We start from the raw sequence: 25,939 nt of genomic DNA on the forward strand, positions 1-25,939 counted from the left end.
TTAGCTTACAGTTCATCATCAAGAACCCCACATCTTTTCCATATGTAACATTGCCCAGTATGGTGCCCCTCCCACGCCCTACTTCTGTACACACTCATCTTTTTACTTTTTCCTGTCCAAAAAAACCACCGGATTTTTGCTTTGAAATAAAGCGCTACTGTATTCCTGCCTGATCGCCTGAAGGGGGAGCTACCTCAAGGACCAGATGTTGACATTGCGTTTAAAAAAAAAAGCCTACGGAGTTTTTGACTCCTCTTCCTTCCCGTACAGACCCCGGAAGTGTAGTTTTCCCTGGCTTCCCCACCCACTGTCTCGTGCTGCTTACCGGGCTTTTAGGTCCTTCCCCAAGATGGCGAAGCTATTGAGTTGCGTGCTGGGGCCTCGGTTGTACCGAGTCTACCGGGAACGAAGCCCCGCCAGAACTCGCCGACTCAGGGCTGAACCAGACGATGGGTCCCAATCCTCCTTGGACCCTTCTTGGGTGAGCCCCCTACTTTTGACGACCCCTTGAGATATTTGGTATCGCCCACGTCACCCTTTATAGAGGCTGTGGGCTGGAAGGTGGGCGAAACTATTATTGAACCCGGACGGGGGGAGGTCGTTCCTTGACACTGAAAGGGACCTGGTGAAGACAGCGTGCAATTGAAGTATTGTGTCGCTTGCAAGCTGGTTTAAGGGGAGAACAAACACAACCCGGAGAATCCCCTTATTTGAAGGTCCAGAGAGAAAAATGCAAAGCAGAAAGCGAATAGCCCGGTAAAAAACAGTATATTTTTTGCAGGCGGTTAAGAAATCCGGTTTTGTTTTTGGTTTGTTTGCAAAACTGCCCTTTCCTGAAAGTGTGTGTGTTTTTATGCATGTATGTATGTTAGCGTGAGCGATGCACTTGCATGTTGACATATAGCAGCGCTGCAATGGCAATAGCTAACCCGGTGGTATATCTACCTGCTGTGCATCTGAAAATGAACTCTCGTTCAGCTTTAAAGTTTTGTGTATCATTCTCCTCCAGAGCATTCCAAACAGCTTCTGATCCTATGAGAATCAAAGTGTAAATAAAACAGCTTTTATTAAGCATTGTTTCAGGGCATACACTGACAATCACAACCAAATATTTCTGGTAACTCAATGAGTTTTTTTGGCAACCCAATAAAGCCTGGGATTTTATCCCAAAATTTAGGAGATGAAAATCCAGAAAGGAATGCCATCACTGAGAATTTTATTACTAGGCTGGCTGCCTCCTACTTTTATTCAGGGTCTTTCAAAGAGGGGATGGTAGTAAGGACTGTGTGTCTTTCCCCCCCCCCCCAATTCTTGGGGGAATATTTCATAGGGGGGGTGGAATAGAAGTAAGTGCTATGGGTATTACTTTGAAAAAAAGGATGAGATAAAAAGTAAAGAAACAAATAGGAAATTAATAAAGAATGTGTGTAGCTCAGCGTTGAAATGAGGGGTTCTTAATAATCTCGGAGACTGGTTGTTTTCTTGCAGATGTTTCATTACCCAAACTAGGTAACATCACCAGTGCTAGCTGTCAATACTAGCACTGGTGATGTTACCTAGTTTGGGTCATGAAACGTCTGCAAGAAAATAACCAAGCTCAGAGAGCACCTAGGGCCCCTCAAAAGTGAAGTTGGAATGCATGCCGGAAAAAAGAGCCTTTCCTTGCTTTTATATAGGAGTTGATTCTTAGGACTTTAATAGTTTTAAAATTGTGTCCCTTAGCAAAAGATCTTTCCATGATTCATTTATTGGCTAAGACAAGCTTTTCTATGGTAGCTCTGGCCCTATGGAACACTGCCGCCGCCCCCCCCCCCCCAAATTAGGCAGGTCTTCACCCTTCTACACTTTGGTAGAATTTTTTTTTTGTTTTAAATAGAATTTATTTTTAATTTTCAAAACAAACACAACACATAAAATCTTCCTTCTTTACATACTGCAGAAAGTGTATCAGTTGGTTACAAAAGACTTTCATGCATGTCTTCCACAGTCTATCAAGCATAATTCATATTAACTCAAGTATTTTAACTCAAATATTTATACATGTTACCCTTATACCTCCATTTTTATTTGACTATAATTATTTAAACGTCCTTCATCATAAAATATACCAAGATTTAATACATAACCACATACTGGCATTTCATTTAATATTTCTAAAATCCTCCAATAACACTGAATTCTTATGTCCTATTCTAGCTAAACATCCATAATATTTAATAACAAACTTTTCTAATCCTTCTTTCCAAATCGCTGTTGGCAATTTTCATCTAGTTTCCTTATATTGTATCCATACATATATATAGGTTGTCATCATTATCCCTCCTTTATTTGACTATATCCTGTATCATAACATTTTCCCCCTAATAATCAAAACTTAACTGTATCTAACTTAATTCTTTTTTATTAACCTTTGTATATAATCCAAAAGGATTTCTAATCTTCCTTTCATGGGTACCATTCAATAGTCATATCCAATTATTACTTATCATAACACTACACATTGTATACATTATTATCATTATCAATTATTTATTTAATTATATCTATTAGCACTAAATTTCACTAGGTTTAACTAGTTTTAAGTTATATTCTTCCATCTATCAACCTGTATCTTTCCAATAACAAAACAATCTTATATCTTCTGCCATAGTATTTTAACTCAGATATTTATACATGTTACCCTTATATCTCCATTTTTATTTGACTGTAATTGTTTAAACATCCTTCATCATAAATTATACCAAGATTTAATACATAACCACATACTGGCATTTCATTTAAAATTTCTAAAATCCTCCAATAACACTGAATCCTTATGTCCTATTCTGGAAAACATCCATAATTTTTAATAACAAACTTTTCTAATCCTCCTTTCCAGATCACTGTTTGCAATTTTCATCCAGTTTCCTTATATTGTACCCATACATATATACCCTTTGGTAGAACTTTGAAGACCTTGATTTCCCCCCAAGCCCTGGAGCAAAATTGGATAATTGGCAGATTAGAAGGCTGAACTGCTGCCAGGACTTTGTTCTTTGAAACATTTTAATCTACTTGGTTTTATAGTTGTCTGTGTGTGTTGTTTTAACTTTTAATTCGGAACCGCCCAGAGTTGGTTGGTAGAAGATGGACAGCTGTATAAATATTCTAAATAGATAAATAAATACAGTAGTTTGGCTGGAGGTTGTATTCTGAACAAACTGAAATTGCCATCATAAAACACTTGAATTATAATCACCCAGGTTTGAAATGAGAGCGTGTCAGGGCAGTAACCCTCATAAAATTATCACTTTCCAGAAAATGTTGCAATAACCTTCTCAAAGTCACTTTTTGATCACAGAATCTGCCTAGATCAGGGGTCGGCAACCTTAAACACTCAAAGAGCCATTTGGACCCACAGGGAAAAAAAACACCGGGAGCCACAAAACCCTTTTGACATCTAAAATGAAAACAGCTCGCTCGCGCTCGCTCCCTCCCTCCCTCCCTCCCTCCCTCCCTCCCTCCCTCCCTCCCTCTCTCTCTCTCTCTCTCTCTCTCTCTCTCTCTCTCTCTGTATACCTTTATGCTATGTATAAAAAATTTATAGTATGTTGCACTTATGAAATCAATGAACTGCTATAGAGAAAACAAATTTTTATTTCTGAAACCATACATTTTGAACTCTGAAAAAGATGGGTCGAAAACCTCAATAAATCGCCTGCTGGGAGCTGCAGCAGAGGGATGAAAGAGCCACATGTGGCTCCAGAGGGGTTGCAGACCCCCGGCCTAGATCTTGGTAGTAAGAGCCATCACTAGCAATACCCACAAGCTGCAGACTTCGTTCTTAAATATGTAAGTGACAGCAATAAGTTAAGTGACACCTTCTAAACCTCAGAGGACTCTTTCCATGTTGATTTGGCTGCTTTAATTAATGTTATTGTTAGACTCTCAACTCCATCAGTCTCTGCTGTGAAAATACTGTGAACAGAGATTTCTGTTTTAGTACCCAAGTGACACATGGCCTTTTGGTTCATTCAGGAGAGCACTGATTTGAACTCAAGTACATTTTTAGCTAGGGATACGAAAGGGAAAATTACCTTTGAGGGGCGTTGCTGTACACCCTTGCTTATTTCCCTCACAGTTTGAAAGTAACTGTTCTAATTCTTTGCCATATACAAATGAGGAACTAAGGAAAGACAGGATCAGTTATCCCCATGAGAAATGGGATCAGGTTTGTGGCACATTTGAGTACACTTCCTCTGTGCTTACTAGAGTCCATACATAGAGAACATTGGGCACTATCTAATAAAATGAAATTCAATGGTGAAAAGAGTAAGGTTTTACATTTAGGCAACAAAAATGAAATGCACAGATACAGTATAGGTGGTACCTTACTCAATAGTAGTAACTATAAAAGGGATCTTGGAGTCCTAGTGGACAACCATTTAAATATGAGCCAGCAGTGTGCAGCAGTTGCCAAAAAAGCGAACACAGTTCTAGGCTGCATAAACAGAGGGATAGACTCAAGATCACATGAAGTGTTAATACCACTTTATAATGCCTTGGTAAGGCCACACTTGGAATACTGCATTCAGTTTTGGTCACCACGATTTAGAAAAGATGTGGAGACTCTAGAAAGAGTGCAGAGAAGAGCAACAAAGATGGTTAGGGGACTGGAGAGTAAAACATGAGGAACGGTTGCAGGAACTGGGTATGTCTAGTTTAATAGAAAGAACGACTAGGCGAGACATGATAGCAGTGTTCCAATATATCAGGGGTTGCCACAAAGAAGAGGGAGTCAAACTATTCTCCAAGGCACCTGAGGGCAGGATACAGAGCAATGGGTGGAAACTAATCAAAGAGGGAAGCAACTTAGAACTGAGGAGAAATTTCCTGACAGAACAATTAAGAGTCCTGCAGGAATGGGCGGCCTATAAATTTAATAAATAAATAAATAAATAAATAAATAAATAAATAAATAAATAAATAAATAAATAATTAATCAGTGGAACAGCTTGCCTCCAGAAATTGTGAATGCCCCAACACTGGAACTCTTTAAGAAGATGTTGGATAGCCATTTGTCTGAAACGGTATAGGGTTTCCTACCTAGGCAGGGGGGTTGGACTAGAAGACCTCCAAGGTCTCTTCCAACTCTGCTATTGTATTATATCCCAAAGGTGCTTTTTTTTTTCAAGAGGCAACGGGACTTTCTGGTTTTTCTTTGAAGATGTTTTGCTTCTCCTCCAAAAACTTCTTCAGCTCTGACTGGATGGTGGGGAACTGACCTTGGAAGGATTGAAGGCTGAGTCAATCTTGAGCCAGTCAGGATTGAACTCTAGACTGTGGGCAGAATCACCCTGCAATATGACATTCTAACCACTGTGCTACCAGGGCTGTTGATGATAGTGATAGATTAGTTATTTGTTATAGAGAACTGGTTTAGTATAGTGGTTCAGGGTAGGAAGCAGGAGACTGAGGGTTGTATTCCTGCCTTGGGCACAAAGGCAGCTGGTGACCTTGGGCCAAATCCCTTTCTGTCAACCCAAGGAAGAAGGAATAGAAATTTTTGCCAAGAAAACTGAAGGAACGTGTCCAGGAAGTAACTCAGACTCATAAACTGATTCAAAGTCACACGTATACCCCCCTTCCCAAAACCGCCCCACATTAGTTGTAATAATATTATAGATTAGAATCAACATTTTTGCAGGGGAACATTTTGTGTCAGGATGAGTATATTATTAACAGGACTTTAAGGAAAGGAGTAAGAGTTATAACTTTTATTCCCTTAATCTTTTTTTTATTGAAAATTTTATATTTTACAAATATATACTTCCCCTCCCCACCCAAACCCAACTCCCCACCCACCCATCCACCCCCAGCCTCCCAGAGCAAATACAGGGTATAAACATTAACATTAACATCCATATTCTAAGATAAGCTAACAGACTTTAGCATCATCCCTCACTTGTATTCCCTTAATCTTGACACTTTCTTCCCTGTCACTGCAGGATATTGTGTAAAAAGAAAATATAAAAGTGACCGTTTGTAAGAAAAACTCTTAAAGTTACCAGGAAGGAAAAGGCGATTGAAATCAAGTATGCTGTTGGTGTTTGGTTTATTTTATTTAGTAATCAAACGTATAAAGCTTCCCATCTCCATAAAAGCTCACAAATAATTAAAAATGGTATAAAAGGCAGAAAACCAATTTTTTTTTAAAAAAAAAATAACCATATAAAATCAGGGGGGAAAATTATGGCCAAGGTAATCAACTTCCTCCATAGCAGTCAATACAGCCAATGCACAATCTCTACCATACTTCCAGCTCCCCAGACCTGTTGGCAAAACCATGTTTTTAAAGCCTTATGTCTCCTAAACCACTGCATAGGGATTGAGGTTCAGTTACCATCATCTGTCAACTGCAGCACTGAGATTTATGTTCTGTTTCTTGTGGGAGGGAGTCTCAAGATTAGGAAAGATGAATGCTGCACAGCATCTAATTAATTTATGACAACAAAGCTGTAAAACCAGGAATCAGGAATGAAAGGGCAGCTCAGCAGATGTGATGGTGCCACACAGATTTTCTCGAGATAAAACCCTTCCATCAAAGTAAGCAACCTCTTATTTTTTTTAGATGTGGTTAGTAGGTCTATCTGAAGCATCACTTGTTATCAACCTTGGTAGCTTGAGAGCTGTATAGCTGGACCATTTTGGAGGTCATCCATTTGCCAAGTCTTGGAATCATTTTATCAAGGAAAGTATTCATTTCCAGTGTTTTTGGTTTTTATTTTCTTTTTCTTCCTGCCTTAAGTTCAGAACCCTGACCCTTCTCAGCAGCACAAAAGAGAAGAAAGCAGAAAAGTTTTGCTTGCTGTAGGTTCTATGCCTTTGTATGTTAACCTTCGTGAGAGACGGCTAAATATATACTGTATTTTTGGGAGTATAAGATGCACCCTTTTCCCCTCTAAAAGAACGTGGAAATGTTGGTGCGTCTTGTACACCAAATGCAGCCATTTTTGGCCTCCCGAAGCCCCACCCTACATCCCATTTTTGTGAAAAGCGGGCCATTTTCACAAAAATGGAGGTGTTTTTGCCTTCCCCCAGACCCCAAAAGCACTCTGCAGGCTTCAGCAGGGTTGAGGGAAGGTAAAAATGCCCCCGTTTTTGCAAAAAACAGCCCATTTTCTGCCTGTTTTTCACAAAAACAGCGTTTTTGCCTTCCCCCTGCTGAAGTCTGCAGAATGTTCTTGGGGCCTGGGGAGGACAGAAACATTTTTTTCTTATCTCTTTGAAATCTTGGTGCATCTTATACACCAGTTCATCTTATAGTCCGAAAAATGCAATGTACTCAGAAAGAAAGGCTGATTGATAAGTTAGGAAGAAAAAAAATGTAGTTTAAGCACAGAGGTTCCGATGTCATTCTGTCATTTCATGATAAGATTTGCGGGGGAGGGTGAGTGTCTCAGAAACCTTGAAGAGCTGATGATCACTAGATATATGTGTGGGTTGGTAGGAAGTTATCCTTATGTGATTGTGATAAACATTTGTAAGTTGGAAACTGAGCAGTTGCAAAGCCCGGATATGTAACAAGCTTCAGGCTTAGGCTATTGGAGATACCCTCAGTGAATACAGTAAATTCCGCCCCCCCTAGAAATATTCCCAAAAGCATATCCTGCAGTCAGAGGTTGAATTGTGCTTTCTCCAAAGACCTTGCAAGCCCCTGAGCTCTGATACCAATCTTATAACAATAATAAAAGACCTGTGCTTGACCTTTTTACATTGGTATTTTAATTACATTGGCAGGAGAGGGGGGAGCTTGTGGGAGAGAAGGGATGTGATTTAGAAAGTTGGAAAGATTTTTTTCTATGGTAGTTTCCTTCCCAGATCTTCTGGATCTTAAATGTCCCAGATTTCCAGCCTGAAATTTATGGGAATTCTGGAAGGTAATATACTCACTGCACCAAGAGGTTGGAAAAATATAATCTAAATCAGGGGTGTCAAATTCAATTTCATTGAGGGCCACATCAGGGTTGTATTTGACTTTGGGGGGGGGGGGAGGACAGAGTTGGCGTGGCCAGGGTGAGCACGAGAGGTGGGTTCCTACAGGTTCGCACCGGTTCAATAGAACCGGTTCATCAAATCTACTGAACCGGTTAGAAGAGGTTCCACCAGTGGACCCGGAAAGCAGGCCACACTTACAGAAGAGGTTCCCAAAATTTTTGAAACCCACCACTGGTGAGCACGGCTAGCTCGACGTCACTCAGGTCAGGGGGCCTATGGTGGCCCAAGTGAAAACGGGCTCCCGAGCTCCATTTTCGGGTGCAACGGCCTCCTGCAACCCTCTGCCAGGGACAACGGAGCTTGGGGGTGCCATCCGTGGCCCTCATGAGCTCAGTTTTCAGCTGTGATGGCCTCCTGGAACCCTCTACCAGTGAAAAATGAGCTTGGGAGGGCCACACACAGCCCTCCCGAGCTCCATTTTTGCTGGCAGAGTCCCCTGTGGGCCTGTCCTTTGCTGTTTCCAGGGCGGCCCTGCGAGCCAGATCTAAGCACCCCGTGGGCCGGATCCGGCCCCCGGCCCTTGAGTTTGACACCCCTGATCTAAATTATCTTGTGCAAGCAACATATTGTTCCACAGGAAGATACACACAAGATAGGTGAAAATGAGTTTTGCAGGGGAAGTCTAAAATACGTACTCGTATCTTCTTTTTTCCCATCCAGGGAACAAAGGGCAAGATGCTTGAGATTACTGCATATAATTTCAGAAGTAATCCTTTGCGAACCTTTTGATGCTTGCGCAAGGGATTCTTGCTCATCTGCCAGGATCACCTTATGCTACTGTCATTCAGGCAGACAGTAGCTTGTGTGTGGATTACACATGGCTTTAGAAAGAGTTGTAAAGTGCCAGGGGCCAGCTTTACATATTAGCAAGCGGTCTTTGATCCTAAAATGAAAGGATGTCCGAACCCCAGATTACCGTTCTATGGCTAAGACGGGAACAGGTGATTTCCCCACCCTCCCAAACTTAATAGGGAGCCCAGTTTTCATTTTTAGCATCCTTTATTGCCTCTAAGGGTTGCAGAGTCCGGTGATCTACCAGCGCCACAGAGGATAAAGTGAAAAGTTTATTTGTTGCTCACTTTTTAGATGTTGGAGAAGATTTTAAGATGCAAAATATTTGTTGGGGACACCTTGATCTGGGGATTCCCTAGGAGTCAGAAAAAATTGGGAGTTGGTAGTTCTGCAACATATAAACAGAAATATAAAGTAAGAGACATCAATTGCACAGAACTGGGCAGAAATTGGATCCAGGAGTGGGATTGAAAAATTTTAGCAACCTATTCTTTGCCCAGTTGCTGGGTGGGCGTGGCCATGGTGGGCATGGCCTACTCGGCTTCCTTCATCACAGCAGGGGAGGGGGAGAGTTTTCTGACCTTCCCTGGCTCCGGAGATTTTTGTAGAGCCTCTGGGAGGGTGAAAACAGCCTCCCCTGGGCTCTGGAGGCCAGAAACAGACCTGTTTCCGAACTTCTGGGAGGCCCGTTTTTCGCCCTCCCAGAGCCTCTGCAAGGGCCCTGCACTTACCTGGCATCCAAAACGGGCCGCATGGAGGTGCCTGGGAGGGGCGGAGTGGGGTGGGCAGGGCCAGTGAGTTCTTGCAACTACCAGTTCGGCGAACCAGATGTAAAATTAGCATCCGGTTCACGCAAACCAGTCCAAACTGGCTGAATAACACGCCGGGGTAGATCTCTGGTTGATTTGTAGGATTTCTGACTTCCAGTTGTTTTAACAGTAGTGATTTGGGGTTCTAATTTGGAAATCTAGTTCCATAGTACTACAGAGCCAGGTTTGTGTTGGTGGATTGATTAACCCGGTCTGTGGCTCATAAAACTCCATAGCTATTCCCTTTTCTCCATACAGTACCACTTTTCATTGGTTTTCTGAGGGTAAACCTCAGCCCATTACATGTCTGTTCCAGGCTCGGAAGTATAAAATTAATAACCAGCCAATTTGTGTAACTTGCTGCACACCATGAAGCAATAATACTTTGACTTATATATTGCTTCACATTGCCTCTCTAAGCAGTTTACGGAGTCAGCCTATTGCCCCCAAACAATCCAGGTCCTCATTTTACCGACCTGGGAAGGATGGAAGATTGAGTCAATCTTGAGCCAAACTTCTGGCAGCCGGTGACCAGCAGAAGTAGCCTGCAGTCCTATGTTCCAAGCACTGCTCCACCACGGCTCTGTAGTTAGCATTGTTAGTCCAAATCTCTTTTTTTTTTTCTCAAATAGTTAAACTGCCTTAGAAAAAAGTTTTGAGAACATTGTTATTTTTTGAGTTTTTGAGTTTTATTAGAATTTGTAGGCCGCCCTTTTCCCTGAGGGGACTCAGGGCGGCTCACATAAAACTGGGAAGGAGGGGAATACACACATCAAGATAGAGACATATCATAAAATGGTAGGCAACATACATTCATCATTCGGGAGGGGTAACTATCCTTATCCCCAGGCCTGACGGGCGAGCCAGTTCTTCAGGGCTGTGCGGAAGGCTTGGACGGTGGAGAGGGTACGAATCTCCACAGGGAGCTCATTCCAAAGGGCCGGGGCTACTGCTGAAAAGGCCCTCCTCCTTGTGGTTGCCAGCCGACACTGGCTGGCCGATGGGATACGGAGGAGGCCTAGTCTATGGGATCGTATTGGTCGCAGGGATGTAATTGGCAGAAGGCGGTCTCTCAAATATCCAGATCCACTGCCATGTAGGGCTTTATGGGTGATTAATAGCACCTTGAAGCGCATCCGGAGATCGACAGGCAGCCAGCGCAGCTCGCGGAGGATAGGTGTTATGCGGGTGAATCGAGGTGCACCCGCAATCACTCGCGCGGCTGCGTTCTGCACTAGCTGAAGTCGCCGGATGCTCCTCAAGGGCAGCCCCATGTAGAGCACATTGCAGTATTCCAGCCTGGAGATCACATTATTTATACAGTAGGTGCAAATCCAGTGGTTCATTAATCACCATTGTTGTGGCCCTCCAGCAGAGCTGGCAGCAGATTCGGACAGTGAGGAGGAAGTTGAGGAGGAGCATGGGCCAGTCCTGGAGTCTGGGGAAGGCTCTGACGAGGGCTCTGTGTCAGAGGCAGAGAGGGGGCCAGGGCCATCTGACAGTTATCAGCTGCCTTCAGAGTCAGACATCAGTGGGGCAGAAGAACAGCTGGAGCCCGTTCCCAGTGTGCGAATGCAGAGTTGCCAGATGAAGGGAACAGCTAAGGAACAAGGATCGACTTGGGAGTAAGGCCACAGCTGGACAATGAATGGCCCCTCCCAGAGGAAATAAAAGAGGAGCGAAAGGGGAGTGGAGTTTGCAGGAGACAATTAGTTCATTCCTGCCTTCTTGCCAAGTATTGCAACATCTGAAAGATATCGGCCTGACCACTCTCCAAGTCTGATAAAGGTCGGTAATTGTGAACTATCTTGAAAGACTGCGGGAGAGGAAAGACTTTGCTGGAGAGGAATTCACTGTCAATTGAATAAAAGGGGTTTATCGGGACGAGGTCTCGGCTTTGTGCTGCTGGGGAAGAAGCCTAGGTCAGAACAGCTATAAAGTTGATGACTTGATTGGTTGGTTGGCTGGCTGATTGGCAACTTGAAACCCAAGCTCAGCAAATGTCTTGTTTCTTTCAACAGGAATCGTATTACCAGCCACGGACCCTTGAAAAACATGCAGACAGCATCCTTGCGCTGGTGAGTGTCTCCTCCATTTCATTTTGGGAAGAAGGAGAAAGGAAAATAACAACTTCACAGTCTAGAGAGTGATTTGTACACATTTGTGCTTGTGCCAGTCACATTCCAGAATGATCCTCTTGAAAGAAGAACAAAGCATTTTGCTGTAAATATTTCCCTGTTTTCTCTGTTTTCTTCCTCCCCCCCCCCGTAAAATAATACAGATAGTCCTTGACTTATGACCACAATTTAGCCCAAATTTTCCACTGATAAACAAGACCGTTTTTAAGTGAGTTTTGCCCCATTTTACAACCTTTCTTGCCACCATTGTTAAGCGAATCACTGCCGTTGTTAAGTTAGCAGCACGGTTGTTAAGTGAATCTGGCTTCCCTATCGATTTTGTTTGTCAGAAGGTCGCAAAAGGGGATTAGGTGACCCTGGGACCCTGCAACGTCATAAATATGAGTCATTTGCCAAGTGTCTGAATTTCGATCACATGACCATCAGGTCATAAGTGTGCAATGGTGGTAAATGTGTAAAATGGTCCTACGTCACTTTTTTTTTAGTGCCGTTATAACTTTGTTCAGCCACTGAATGGATGGTTGTAAGTCGAGGACTACCTGCAGTGTATCCTCCAGGCTCTACACTTCTGTGTAGGTTTTACAGCTGTTAAATAAGTGTAAAATAACTTTTTTTTCCAGGGTGGATTTGATTTAAATCAAGTCGATTTAAATCACCATTTAAACCATGTTTTAAATCAACTTGATTTAAATCAAATTTTTAAAGAGCTACTGTCATCTCTGTCCTGCAGAGGCTTTTCCTCTGACCTGCGTTGTCCCAATATTGCAGAATATGCAGCCTCATCCTACATAACTAAGCTCCATTTCATGCGGGGTAAACTAAATTATTAATGTATCTTAAATAGAAAACTATCTTTGGATAGATTCTTACTCCAAAAGCATTCTATTAAAATAAATTTGATAAAAGTCCAGTTTAAATTTTAAAAAATCATTATTTTTTTAAAAAAATTGATTTTTATCTACCCTGCCTTTATCATGCTTGGATTAGAATGATAGCATTTTCTCTTAAATCTCGTTTACAGGTGAAATATTAGATGCTTTATTCTCCTTAAAGAAGCCCTTGAATTAAATATCACATGAGAATGCTTTGAATGTTTGCGGTCCTTTGCGTTTTATTTATTTACTTTTATTTATTTATTTGAGAGCCAGTTTGGTCTAGGGCTGTGGTGGCGAACCTATAGCACGCATGTCCAAAGTGGCACACGAAGACATGTCTCCTGGCATGTGCGGCCTTCCCTGTTTGCCTTCTGGATTTCTGGCGCACATGTGCGCGCAATGATCAGCTGTCCTTTGCGTGCGCAGCAGTACCGAAAACCAGTGTGTGCGTGTGCTTCGGCCAGCTGATTGTCGGGTGTGCATGCGTGCCAGAACCCGGAAGTTTGGCTTTTCCAGAAGACGCCCCCTTTGAAAACCTTCCTGCGCATGCGCGCTGGCCTACTGATCATCATACGCGCTAGAACCCGGAAGTTTGGCTTTTCCGGAACGCGGCGCGGCAAGTACGCACAGGCGATGTTTCTGCGTGGTTCACCATCACTGGTCTAGTGGTTAAGGCACCAGACTCGAAACCAGGTGACAGTGAGTTCTAGCCTTTCTTTAGGCATGAAAGCCAGATGGGTGACCTCACAGGGTTTCTTGTTCTGTAAAAAAAATGAATTATTTATAAAAAATAATAAAGGAAGTATAAATAAGGAAATAGGAGGGCCTCTTATTATGAAACAGATATTGCATTGAGTCCTGCCACCTTATTCTGCAGCGAGGGGAAAGGAGAGCTGAAGTCCATTTCAACCTCTCCCCTCACTTGGAATATTGCCCGGTTTAGGGAAGCTGTTGAGAGAAGCAAGAGCTCATTAGGAGGACAATGAAAGCGTGTTTACTCACAGTAACAGTCCCCCGTGGCTTTTCAGGAGTAGCTATGGGCACACCCCTTCTCTGAGCGATGTCGCTCTTGCCAGAGTCGGTTCCCTGTTGGCTTCAACCACTCTGCTTTCCGTCGCCTTCTCAGCTCTCTCTCTGCTGCTTTTCACCCAGCTCCTCTCTCTCGGGGCACGTGAACAACCGGCCGGCTTTGCAAAGATTCTTGGAAACGTTGGTTCTCTGTGTAACTCACCCCTCCCTTTGCTCTGTTCTTGCAGGCTTCTGTGCTGTGGTCCATTTCCTATTACTCCTCCCCGCTCGCTGTGTTTTACCTGTACAGAAAAGGTATGGGATGCTGTTCCTGTGTGAACCGTTGGGTATTAAGAGGCTGCCTCTCTGCTCCATAGCTGTAGGACGGTTACCCTTTGCTTGCTCTGGTCCCCCCCCCCCCTTGAGGAGAGGTCAGTGATCACCTCTGATGCCCACTGCAGGTCACCAAATCAGGGAGGTGGGGGGGGTGCTCTGTTGGACAGATTCTGGGACTTGGAAATGATGCCAGGAGACACACAGCCTCATGGTCATGTATACAGGTAGTCCTCAACTTAGAACCTCAGTTGAGCCCCGAATTTCTGTTGCTAAACGAGATACTGATTGAGTTTTGCCCCATTTTACGCCCTCCCTGGCCATGGTTGTGAAGTGAATTGCTGCAGTTCGTTTAAGTTAGTAACACAGTTGTTAAGAGCCACGCTGACGCAGTGGTTAGGGTGCAGTACTGCAGTCTACTTCTGCTGACTGCCAGCTGCCTGCAGTTTGGCAGTTCGATCCTCCCCAGGCTCAAGGTTGAACTCAGCCTCCCATCTTTCCGAGGTCGGTAAAATGAGGACCCAGATTGTTGGGCGTATGCTGTCTCTGTAAACACTGTGAAGCAGTTCATAAGTTTTAAGTGCTGTTGCTAAGTGAATCTGGCTTCTCCATTGAGTTTGCTTGTCAAAATGTCGCAAAAGAGACATGTCCCAGGGGACACTGTAGCCATCATAAATATAAGCCAGTTGTCAAGTGCCCGAATTCTGATCACGTGGCCATGGGGTAGGGGGGCGGGGGGCGCTGCAACGGGTGTTAAGTGTGGCAAACAGTAACTTTGAATGGTGACAAAACGAAAGGTTGCAAGTTGAGGATTATCTATGCATGCTACTAGGTCACTCGCTCAGTTCCTGGCATTTGCAGGCTGATTCAAGAAAAAATATCTGCAGGATGGATACCTTGGGACACAGCTACCAATGCGTGAAGGCAGGAGACAATTGCATCATCATGGCTGTCAGGGTTCCAAGTAATAAACCCAGTGAAATCAAAACTCTTGTGGCCTGGAGTTTCCTCAAAGTAAGAATTTATTAGGAATGCCATATTGCCGGGATGGCGAACCTATGGCGCGTGTGCCAAAGTTGGCACGCAGAGCCCTCTCTGTGGGCACGCGCACCATCGTCAGCTGCTCTTCTGCATTCTGGCGCGCCGGCCGGCTGGTCTTCGTGGGCGCTGGAGCATGGGAAAATGGCCTGAAAACAGCCCCAAAAATGCCCCCCAAACAGGCTGTTTTCAGGCAATTTTTCGGGCCAAAAGCAGCCCAAAAAAATGTCCCAAGTAAAAGCCAAAAATGACCAAAAAACAGACATACACTCACCGGCGAGCTGATCTTCGTGCTCCAGTGTGCACGAAGACCAGCTGGCTGGCCCACGCATGCGCACCGATCAGATTTCCGGTGCTCTGGCATGCGCATGCGTGCACATGCGCACGCGTCCCAGTTTCGGCACTAAGTGTCGAAAAGGTTCGCCATCAGTGCCATATTGGCACAGCTGGTGAAAACCCGACTCTGAAGGAACCCCCCCCCAGGTTTTCCCCACCCAAATCAAAACCCAGAGTCCTTGTACCCAGGTCAAACATCCATCACATGGTCCAATCAGGTCACAGTCCTCCTTCGGCTGCCTTCCAAACACCTGGTAGGGACATCCTTGGCTCCTACCGGAAAAAATGTTATTTTGGCTACAATCTCCACCACCCCCCCCTTTTCAGTTATCTCTATCTCCCCCCCTTACATTTCCACAGCAGCAACTGGTCTTGTTGTGGCATCCCTGAAGATTTCCAAAATGGTTCCAGGACTGCAATGGCCTAGGATGAGCTGTATCAAGCAGCCCAGTCCAGCTTTCTGGATCAGAGGATACTTTGAACGAAGTGCTGATAACTCATAGCTGCCTTAACGTCTGTAGAGATTCAAATGAATTAGTTAGGATTGCATACCACATCTGTCATTTTTTTTTTTGACAGCATTCTGCCCGTTTTAAGAAAAGGTACTTTCCCCAAAATATCACCTCAAACTGCATTAGAATCTGCAGGAGGAATCTTTTTAAAATTGCACATAAAAGTCCTTCCACTCAGGCATATCCTGCCCTTAGTCACTGTGGAAAGACCGAGTACACCTTACAAGAGAAATGCTAAGTTACTCTGAAAATGCTAAGGTTGCAATTTATTTCTTGTTTTGCCCAAACAATACATTAACTCTAATGTGAACATGATTTCAAGAATGAAAGAGTAGGCCATCTAAAATGCTCCTTGAACTTTCTCAGTAACGTGGGTGAAAAATTCTGAGCTGCTATTTGAATTAGGCAAAAATATGCCAGTTTTTATTGGGAAAAGCTGCAATGAAATGTTTTCTGATTAATGACATACATTTCCTTTACCTTCTTGCTAGAAATAACCACCAAAAAACCACAAACAATTCAAGAGCTGTGAAATTTGTCTAATATTTTATTTACAACTCATGGGTCAGGTTTGTCCCAAAGGTGCTTTTTCAAGAGGCAACTGGACTTACTTGTTTTTTTTTTCTTTCGAAGACATTTTGCTTCTCATCCAAGAAGCTTCTTCAGCTCTGAGTGGATGGAAGGGGAATGGAAACCACTTCAAAAGAAAAAAAATACAAGAAAGTCCAGTTGCCTCCTGAAAAAGCACCTTGAAGTCATCAGTGCCTTGAGTCTCCAACTGAAATTGCTGATTCTTTGCTTTGGCTTTGCCTCAAGGCCATTATTGATGGGCAAAATGCCCACTTGGCCACCCCCAAATCTTCTTCAGGCACGGCTCCTAAATCACAGCGGAATGGAAAAATTGGGAAACGTAGAGATCGATCTCTGGAATTCTCCCTTTAAAGAGATCATGCTTTCTTTATCAAACTCAGTTTCCAGCAATGATATGGGGAGCTACCATATAGCTTTCTTGGCAAATAATACCTCTTTGCCACCGCCTTCTTCCAGGGTGGTTTTTCAACTTCTCTTCTTCTTTTCCTTGTGGTCTCCTGTCCAAGTACTAAAAAAAAACCTGTTGGGTTTTTCAAAAATCAGCCAGGGTCAGCTTGGTTCTGCCACTTAGCTGGCCTTTAACTGTATGTCCTTCATTTTGATTGGTGTTAAGGTCAATTGAATGAAAGCGGTAGATTTCTGAGTTCCTGCCCATTTTGGTGGGAGAGTGGGTGTCTCTGGAACATCACTCAGGTTTTAAAAATGTCATCTTTGGCCCAAAACAAAGAAAACTGGCTTACAACACAGGTTTCTCCGTGGCCATTGGACTTTTATAAAAGGATTATCTCTGGCCAGTGGTGAAATTCAATTTTTTTTACTACCAGTTCCGTGGGCATGGCTTGGTGGGCGTGGCTTGGTAGGTGTGGCAGGGGTAGGATACTGCAAAATCTCCATTCCCACCCCACTGGGGCCAGCCAGAGGTGGCATTTGCCGGTTTTCCAAACTACTCAAAATTTCCACTACCGGTTCTTCAGAACCTGCTGGATTTCACCTCTGTCTCTGGCTCCTTTCCTTTTACCAATACGCAGAATTTAGGCTGAATTGATCCTTCATTCGGAAATGGAGAGAACTGCTCTTTGAGATAATATTTGCAAAACAGAGTAGCAGCATCACACACACACACACATACACAAAGAAACGAGACACTAACTTAGCCATTTTATATTTGAAGGGCTGATGTATATGGAAGCCTTATGTTTTTTCATAGAAAGCTTTTTTCACATGACAAGGCAGCGGAAATTCAGGGGTAAACAAAAGCCTCAGTGTGAGGATTAGGTAATGGTAAGCATGGGTGTCTAGTACCGTGTTTCTCTGAAAATAGGGCCTATCCCGAAAATAAGCCCTAGCTTGATTTTACATGTGTGCCCAAAATAAGCCCTAGTTAAGACCCCGTCCATTCTCTTGCACCCGGTTGCTCAGGGTGGGGCGAGGCACATGGGTAAAAATCAAGCAAAGAGGGGGGATAGTAGGAGGAGGAGTGTTGAACTGCTTACTTTCAGACCGTTGCAGCCAGGCCTCACACACCCCGACACCTGCCTCGCCTTGACCATCTAGTTCGGCTGCTTGCCACTGCTTGTACGCATCATACCAGCCTCCGGTTCGCCATCAGAGGCCATCAGAAAAGGCCTCTCCAGTCAGCAAACGGGCTCTAGATTGACGCGCACGGTGCCCCCTCGCCTCATTTCACTGTCAGAGTCCTTTCTGGAAGCCAGGGGGCGCCACACGCATCACTCCGGAGCCTGTTTCTCAGCTGCTGAGGCCTTTCCTGAAGGCCTCTGACAACGAAATGGAGGTCGGTGGGGGGGGGGGACGTGCGTGAGCAGCGGAAGTGGGCTGGCAGTGAGCTCATGCCGGGCGTGGCTGTTAGTGCCTCTGCCATGAGGTGAATCAGTGGAAGACATTCCCCGAAAATAACACCTGGTGCCTTTTTTTGGTGGCAAAAAATAAATAAGACCGGGTCTTATTTTTGGGGAAACATCATAATGCTGGTAGATTTTTGGAATAAAATTGGGGTTCTGAATGAACACTTTCAAGGCCAAGTAAGGATGTAGGATTGGGTGCGTGCTTGCTTCTCCCATGAAAATGTTTATTCAGAACTCCTGTGTTATTACAAAAATCTACCAGTATTACTAGACAAACACACTGCAGCGGGATACGTTTATGGCATGGAATATCTTGATCCGTGGCTTAGCCAGTATCTCGTAATAAGGGTAGTCCTCGGCTTACGACCACAATTTCCATGGCTAAGCAAGGCAACCGATAAGTCCCTGCTATTTTCTTAGCAACATTTTCAGAATGGTTCGCTTTTGCTGTCTTCTTCCTAGAATTGAGAGAGAGGGACTGGCCCAAAGTCACCCAGCTGGGTTAAATCATTCGGAACAACGAACTAGCAAATACCATTCTGCAGTTTTTGCAACATCAAAATCATCTTCAGCCTGGTTTCTTTATGGAATAAGATTGGGGTGTGTGTGTGTGTGTATTTACTGGTAAAGGTTTCCCTCTTAAAGATGTGAATGCTATTTTGAGGACTATTTCAAAATGGTAGAGTTGGAACTTTTGATTAGGATGAGGAATAGCCAAGAAAACTGTATTGCATTTTATTTTTAGCTGTCTGAAAGTAGGTTTCATCCACCTCAGTTCTCAATTAAAAGACGTCTATTAGCTGGAAAGTCATAGAGTTGCCATCCTAGAACATCCGGAGGGCAGATTAGGGAAGTCAGTAATCAACCCCTCTTCCTTTCTAAGTAAAAACAATGCATTCTTAGCCTTTGATGTGCCAATTGCTCGCTCTCAACCCCTTCCCTTTCTTTTCCTTTCTTTCTTTCCAGGGTATTTAACCATGCCGAAAGTTGTTGCTATTTCTCACTATGCCGGGACCATGCTACTACTCTTGGCTGGGATTGCCTGTCTAAGAGGTGTGTGCTTTGATGGGTCTGGATGTTGGGTGGTAGGTCTACTGACTCGGGAAAGCCATACTTTAACTAGGTTTGGAATCTGGTCTCTGTGTTTATGAAGTTGTACCTGAGTTGAGTTGTATTCACGGTAATACAGGTGACTTACAACCATATTTGGGTGCAGAACTAAGTGATGGGGTCATTAAGCCAGACATCCTGGAAGCAGATCCAATTTTGCAACCATTTCTACCATGGTCGTTAAGCAAAGCATGTGGGCATTAAGTGATTCTGGCTTCCCCAATTGACTTTCTTATTGGAAGTTGACTGGGAAAGTTGTAAAACACGATCACATGACCACAAGATGCTGCAACCGTCATAAATGTGGCAAGCACCCAAATTGCGACATGACCATAAGGCTGGTGTGACGATACGCCATAACATTGAGGAGGGGCCATAAGTTACTTTATCCAAAGCCTTGCTAATCAAGTTGTCGTAAATTGAGGACTACTTGTAAGAGCCAAAATCTAAGCCCTGGAGTTGCTTCTGTTCTAAACTTCAGCAGTGAAGGAAAGTGAGATAAGAGCTGGGGTGGCACAGTGGTTAAAGTGCAGGCTACTTCTGCTGACTGCCGGCTGACTGCAGTTTGGCAGTTCGGATCTCACTGGCTCAAGGTTGACTCAGCCTTCCATCCTTTTGCGGTGGGTAAAATGAGGACCCAGATTGTTGAGGGTAATATGCTGACTCTGTAAAACCACTTAGGGCTGTACAGCATTGTGAAGTGGTATATAAGTCTTATTGCTATTACTAATACAAGTGTCTGGTGCAATAAATCAGAAAGCACGGCAACTTGTTCAAATGGCGACAGGTTTAACACTAGAAGGATCTGAACCACTAAATTGGCAACAGATAAGAGCCAACGGAATTTCAAGGAGGGCTTGGATCTCTTGTGGGCGCCGAAGGGACTCAAGAATGATGATGCCTTTAATGCCCTGGCGCCCTCGGGCTCAGGCTGATCGTCTCTCTTACATCAGTAGAGACAGCTGTCAGGGTTCCAAATAGCATCCAATATAAAATCAGAATCTGAGGCAAGAGATTCTTCAAAGTTCCGATTTATTAAAAGAGCCACGTTGGCCCATCCGGGAAAACCAGAATCTGAAAGCTTCCTGGTTTTCCCACCCAGTTGAAAGTTCAAGATCCTGCCCCAACTCCCACAATTACATCACATGGTCCCAATCTTCCACTGCCACGAAGACAGATTTCTCCCATCCAGTTCGGGGCAGGTGCAGAGACAAAGACGACCTTGAGTTTCTAAGTAGAATGTTGTTATGGCTACGTATCAGCCCACTCCATATAATCCCCCCTCCCATTTTCCCACAGTGGAATGTGTGGCAGGCCTGAGGTCCAAAAAGGAAAGATGGCTTGCAGGCATGGCAACAGCATTGATAGAAATAATAATAGAGGGTTGTTATGAGTACTGATAGGTTGAATCTTCAGGGAAGGATTTGAAGGGAAAGGAAATAGCACCTCATAGGTTCCCTGGGTGGGAACGCCGAGCAAAATGGACTGTTTAGGGCCCCAGTCACTAAAAAGTTTCCTGCTTCTTTTCAGGCATCGGGCGCTGGACAAATCCTCAGTACATCCAGTTCATTACCATCCTTGAAGATGCCCACCGGTATGGCACACCTGAACACAAGGTAAGGGTAGCAGGGTACTTATTATTCATGTTGCATATCAAATTATAAAATATGTGATTGGGGAATAATCATATTTGCTGTTTTTCATTTTAAATCAAGGAAACCAAAACAAAGTCCTAGTTAGAACCCAAGAAAGATGTTTATTTATGTTGGCTGTTGCACAGCCTTCAGCCTTAATATGCATTCTCTTTTTAAGAAGACTAAATTTTGGGTGGCTTGAAGAGAGGGTTGCTTGTATTTTGTCCTGCATTCATTTAGATATTTTAGAATGTTCTCTGAACTTAGAAAAGGAAACGGTCAGAGTATGAATGTTCATAGACTGGAATAGACAATAGGTGAGCCAATTAGGGCTGTTTAGAAACTGAAACAGTATTTGCTGTGTGAGCAACATGGAGACAGCAAGGAGCCTGGGCGTGGCTTAGATTAACTTCTGTAGTATAGCTCTGAGTCTGCTGAGCTTTAAACTAGTCTGAACTGAAACTATTCTCTCCTCTGCCTGTGTTTTGCTTGTATTTACTACCACGTTGGAAAACCTGCTTTTGATATTGTATATTTTCTTCATGTGTTATATTATATATAAAGAGAAGTTAATGAATCCTGCTGAATCAGTTACCTGTGTGTGCTTTCTGGATGTGATTGCTGCAACAAACTCTGACAGAAACTATCTAAGCAGTCTAAACAAAGAAGGTTATTTCATGGCCATACTTCATAAAGAAGGGTACTGACTTTAGAAATTGCATTAACCTCACACCACATATTTTTAATCATTTTTTTCTCTTTCTGATAATGCTTCACAGAAGAAACTCGCCAGCTACAATTTTGACTTCAGAAGCTGGCCTGTGGACTTTCGGTGGGATGAGTTCACAAGTCGGTGAGTTGACAGTGGAGAATAATTCTATTCTGACCTTCATTTTGTGGGGTCTTCTCTCCTTTCAAAGTAGAGACAGAAAACTTGGCTGCCGTTCACGAAATATATTATGGGATAACAGATATGAATTGAATGGAGAAATACAGAGGAAAGCTGGCTGTTGGCAGGCATTCACAAGATAGCTTATATGTTTGTATGAATAGCATAGGTGGGGATATACATATTAGCTAATCAGCGTGTATGATTTTTAAGTGATCTTTGCCTGCCGGCCTGCTTTCTCCATATCTTCTCCTTTTCCTTCTTTCCTTTCCTTCTTCCCTTCCTTTTTTCTTTCCCTCTTTCTTTCCTCGCTTGCTTGCTTGCCTGCATATGCTATATCTGGCCATTTTGTGAAAACTTTAGCACCACCCAACCAGTGATGGGATTCAAAAAAATTTACTGCCGGTTCTGTGGGCGTGACTTTGTGGGCGGGGTGTGGCTTGGTGGGGTGTGGCAGAGGAAGGATACTGTAAAATCCCTCCCCACTCCAGGGAAAGGACACTGCAAAATCCCCATTCCCTCCCGATCAGCTGGGACTCAGGAGGCAGAGAATAGATGGGGGTGGGGCCAATCAGAGGTGGTATTTACCGGTTGTCCAATCTACTCAAAATTTCCACTAGAGGTTCTCCAGAACTGGTCAGAACCTGCTGAATATCCCCTCTGCAGCCAACCATATTTGAAGGTTATATCCTCCATCTGGATGTTGTATTCCATTCCTTATTCCCCCAATATTCTCAGCCATCGCTGGACAATGCACTCGGTGATCTGGTTTTCATGTGCTTTCCCTGGTAGTCTTGAAAGAGGACACAATCTTTCCCCTTGGATATAAACATTTTCTCAGTAATATTTTATCTTTATTTTTAATATAATCCTTCCATCTTCAGTTGAACAGTGTGTTACCTGGGTACAAATGCTTTTGTTAGACAATAATTAAAATTACAACATCCTTGGTTAATTTAATATTGATTCTGCAACCTTTAACATAATAATATTCCACATATTAATTCTACCTTATTAACATTGTAATATTCAACATACTAGTCATAATATTTACTTATCTCTTTTAACATATCTTCTTTATTTTGTTTCCCTATTTCTACTTCCATTTTTATTATTTAACCATTGGTAAAATAGATCCCATACCATGTAATATTCAGTTTGCTCTTTCTCCTTAATTGCCAGCGTTCATCTGTTCATTTCCACACTAATATTCTAATATTTTCCTGATCACATTCTCCTCTGTAGGTATCTCTTCACTCTTCCAATTTTGTGCAAATACAATTCTAGCAGCAGTTAATATATGGATTAACTGTAGGTAAATTAAACATTTTGGTAAACACTTGCAGGTCAGATTCAGGAAACGTCCCCTTGTTGCGGTCAGAGCCAAAGCATCGAAGTGCAATCAATGGTTTTCTCCATGCAGTCAAGAAGCTGCCCTGCCAAATTGCCAGGTATCTGTCTTATCTTTTTTCAGCTTTAACCTTTGTGAAGCAGGGGAAGCATGGCTGTGGGCGCAAGAAAATTATGCAGATATCAAAGACTAGTTGAACTCATGAAACATCTGCATGCCTACCCAGTAATCCCCAAGATGCTTTTTCCAAAAGACAGCTGGACTTTTTCCTTTGAAAAAGTTTCCCTCCTCATCCAAGAAGCTTCTTCAGTTCTAACTGACTGGTGGGGAATGGAAGGATTTATGAAGAAGACTTATTGTTTTGCTGGTTTCAGTTGTGGCTTGGTATAAAGAAAGACAGAGTCCAGGTATTTACCTCGATAAGCTTTACGCAAGTCTTCAGCAGAATAAAGAGCCCTCTACCCCCGGCCTTAGCAAGGAAGACTTTAACACTCATATTTATATGTTTTCTATATTGCCCACTTCTCCAGAAACATTGGCACACTCCACCCAGACAAGCTGGCACACTCCAGATAAGATAAGGAAGTACAGAAAGGGCCATCCACCTCCCTTCAAAGTCTTCGAAGGACATTGGGTATTTTCTCAGGGACTTTCCTGAGGAAACTTTCCATGACCTTAAAGACCTGCAGAGGCAGTGATGACATCAGCACATAGGTCTTGTGGCCTGCCAGCGGCCAGCAGAGCTGGCAGCAGATTCAGACAGTGAGGAGGTTGGGGAGGAACAAGGGCCAGTCCTGCAGTCTAGGGAATGAGGGCTCTGTGTCGGAGGCAGAGATAGGCCAGAGCCATATGCCAGTTATCAGCTGCCTTCAGAATCACATATCAGTGAGGCATGAACAGCTGGAGCTTGTTCCCACTGTACATGCGCAGAGTTGCCAGACAAAGGGAACACTAAAGAACAGGGGTTGACTTGGGAGTACGACAAAGGTGGACAATAAATGGCCCCTCCCAGAGGAAATAAAGAGGAGCAAAAGGGGAGTGGGGTTTGCAGGAGACAGTTCGCTTAATTGGTTCGTGACTCTCCGAGACTCCTTGCCAAGTTTTGCAGATAATTGGCCTGTCAGCTCTCCAAGCCAGATAAGGTCTGTGACTATAAATCCTCCCTTGAAAGACTTTGCTGGATGTGAATGAGCAGAATTCACAGTAAATTAATAAAAGAGTTTTTTTGTCGGGACAAGGAATTTGCTTCATGCTCTTGGGAAGCCTAGGTCAAAACAATAGGCTGCCCCAAGGCTGTCAATAGAAATATTAGATTCCTGGTCAACCTTATAACTGAAGAAGCTTCTTGGATGAAACGTGAAAATGTTTTCAAAAGGGAGAAAAAACAAGGAAGTCCAGTTGCCTTCTGGAAAAAGCATCTTTGGGGTGACTGAGAAGCTCCATAGACATTCATCTGTCCTATACCATTCCAAAGACTTAATGTGTTTCTACTGTGACACGTTAGAGAAAGGTAAAAATTTCCCTCAAGTCAAGCTCGACTTCTGATAAGTAGACAGATAACGCCTGTGTTGTTTCCTGAGAACAATAAGGAAATAGTTGCCAATGCCTTTTTTTAATTTTTCTAAATTAATTATATTTTTGTGGTTAGCAGCCTTAAATTCTAACCAGGTTTGACCTTGCATACTTAGTTGTGAGATCAGGCGAGGTATAAATATTGAGAAGTATAGAAAGAGAAGGAACTAGGAAGTAGTTCCTATTGAAGCAATCAATATAAATCATGAGATACAAACAACAAAGTTACAGACGTAAGAAGCTAGGGAAATATTTCTGCTAGATAATAGGAAAGATTAGAAGGATAATAGCAGTGGTGGGTTGCGACTGGTACGCTCCGGTATGGGTGTACTGGTTCCTGCTGGGAGCACCGGGTACCATTCCGGTACTATGCTCCAGAGGGCCACCCACCCGCGCACCTTACTGGTATTGGAGCTCTTCGGTGCTTCCACGCACACTCACGGAGCGTATGGCGCCTGCGCAACATTTTGCCGAGCAGCTGGAGCGTCGCAGAGGTGTTGCAGATTGTCGCAGGCGGTAAGTACGCATGCAGGCGCTGCGCGTGGGCGCGGGCATACTGCACGTATTCATGTGGTGGATACCAAGCCCCGTTGCACACTACGGTTGCAACGGGATCCGGAACCCACCACTGGATAATAGTAATAGCAATACAGTCCTACTAGGTGGTTTGACATCCCAGAGGCATAAGGCAAATGTTGTGGGAATTAGTTGTTTAGCAGAGTGATGGCATGAGGGAAACAACTGTCCTTGTGTCTGATTATTTTGGCTTACAATGCCCTTATAGTGTCGTCTTGAGGGAAGAAGTTGAAAACAGTTTATGTCCAGGATGCGAAAGTTAAATGATCGAGGTTTTCTATCTGAGGTTGTAGCGCTCCTAGAGCAGGGGTGTCAAAACACAAGGCCCGTGGGCCACATCTGGCCCACAACGTGGTTGGATCTGGGGCCGTTCTGGAAAACGTATGGGGCCGGCCACATCGCTTCGGCATTGTCTACCCAATGCGAAGAGGAAACATGCCAGCAGTTTGGGGAATGGTATCAAGCTAGCCACGCTC

The 25,939-nt window shown here is 43.7% G+C and overlaps 1 protein-coding gene across 2 annotated transcripts in view; it reads left to right on the forward strand.

Moving 5' to 3' along the window:
* Positions 1-309: 309 nt before the first annotated feature.
* ABHD16A (abhydrolase domain containing 16A, phospholipase) overlaps positions 310-25,939 on the forward strand; it is a 46,454-nt gene continuing 20,824 nt past the window's right edge. Inside the window, exons 1-7 of one of the 2 annotated variants that reach the window (XM_087708495.1) lie at positions 310-481; positions 11,660-11,716; positions 13,908-13,974; positions 19,298-19,384; positions 20,972-21,057; positions 21,855-21,928; positions 23,311-23,415. In XM_087708495.1, coding sequence (XP_087564621.1) covers positions 350-481; positions 11,660-11,716; positions 13,908-13,974; positions 19,298-19,384; positions 20,972-21,057; positions 21,855-21,928; positions 23,311-23,415 — 608 coding nt within the window. In that variant the 5' untranslated portion in view covers positions 310-349. The remainder of the gene's footprint in view (positions 482-11,659; positions 11,717-13,907; positions 13,975-19,297; positions 19,385-20,971; positions 21,058-21,854; positions 21,929-23,310; positions 23,416-25,939) is intronic. The other variant, XM_087708496.1, reaches the window with a different exon arrangement.

This window comes from Thamnophis sirtalis, unplaced genomic scaffold (genome assembly GCF_051295495.1).
Source record: "Thamnophis sirtalis isolate CommonGarterSnake01/CBP01778 unplaced genomic scaffold, rThaSir2_p1.2 scaffold_3, whole genome shotgun sequence".
NCBI classification, from domain to species: domain Eukaryota; kingdom Metazoa; phylum Chordata; class Lepidosauria; order Squamata; family Natricidae; genus Thamnophis; species Thamnophis sirtalis.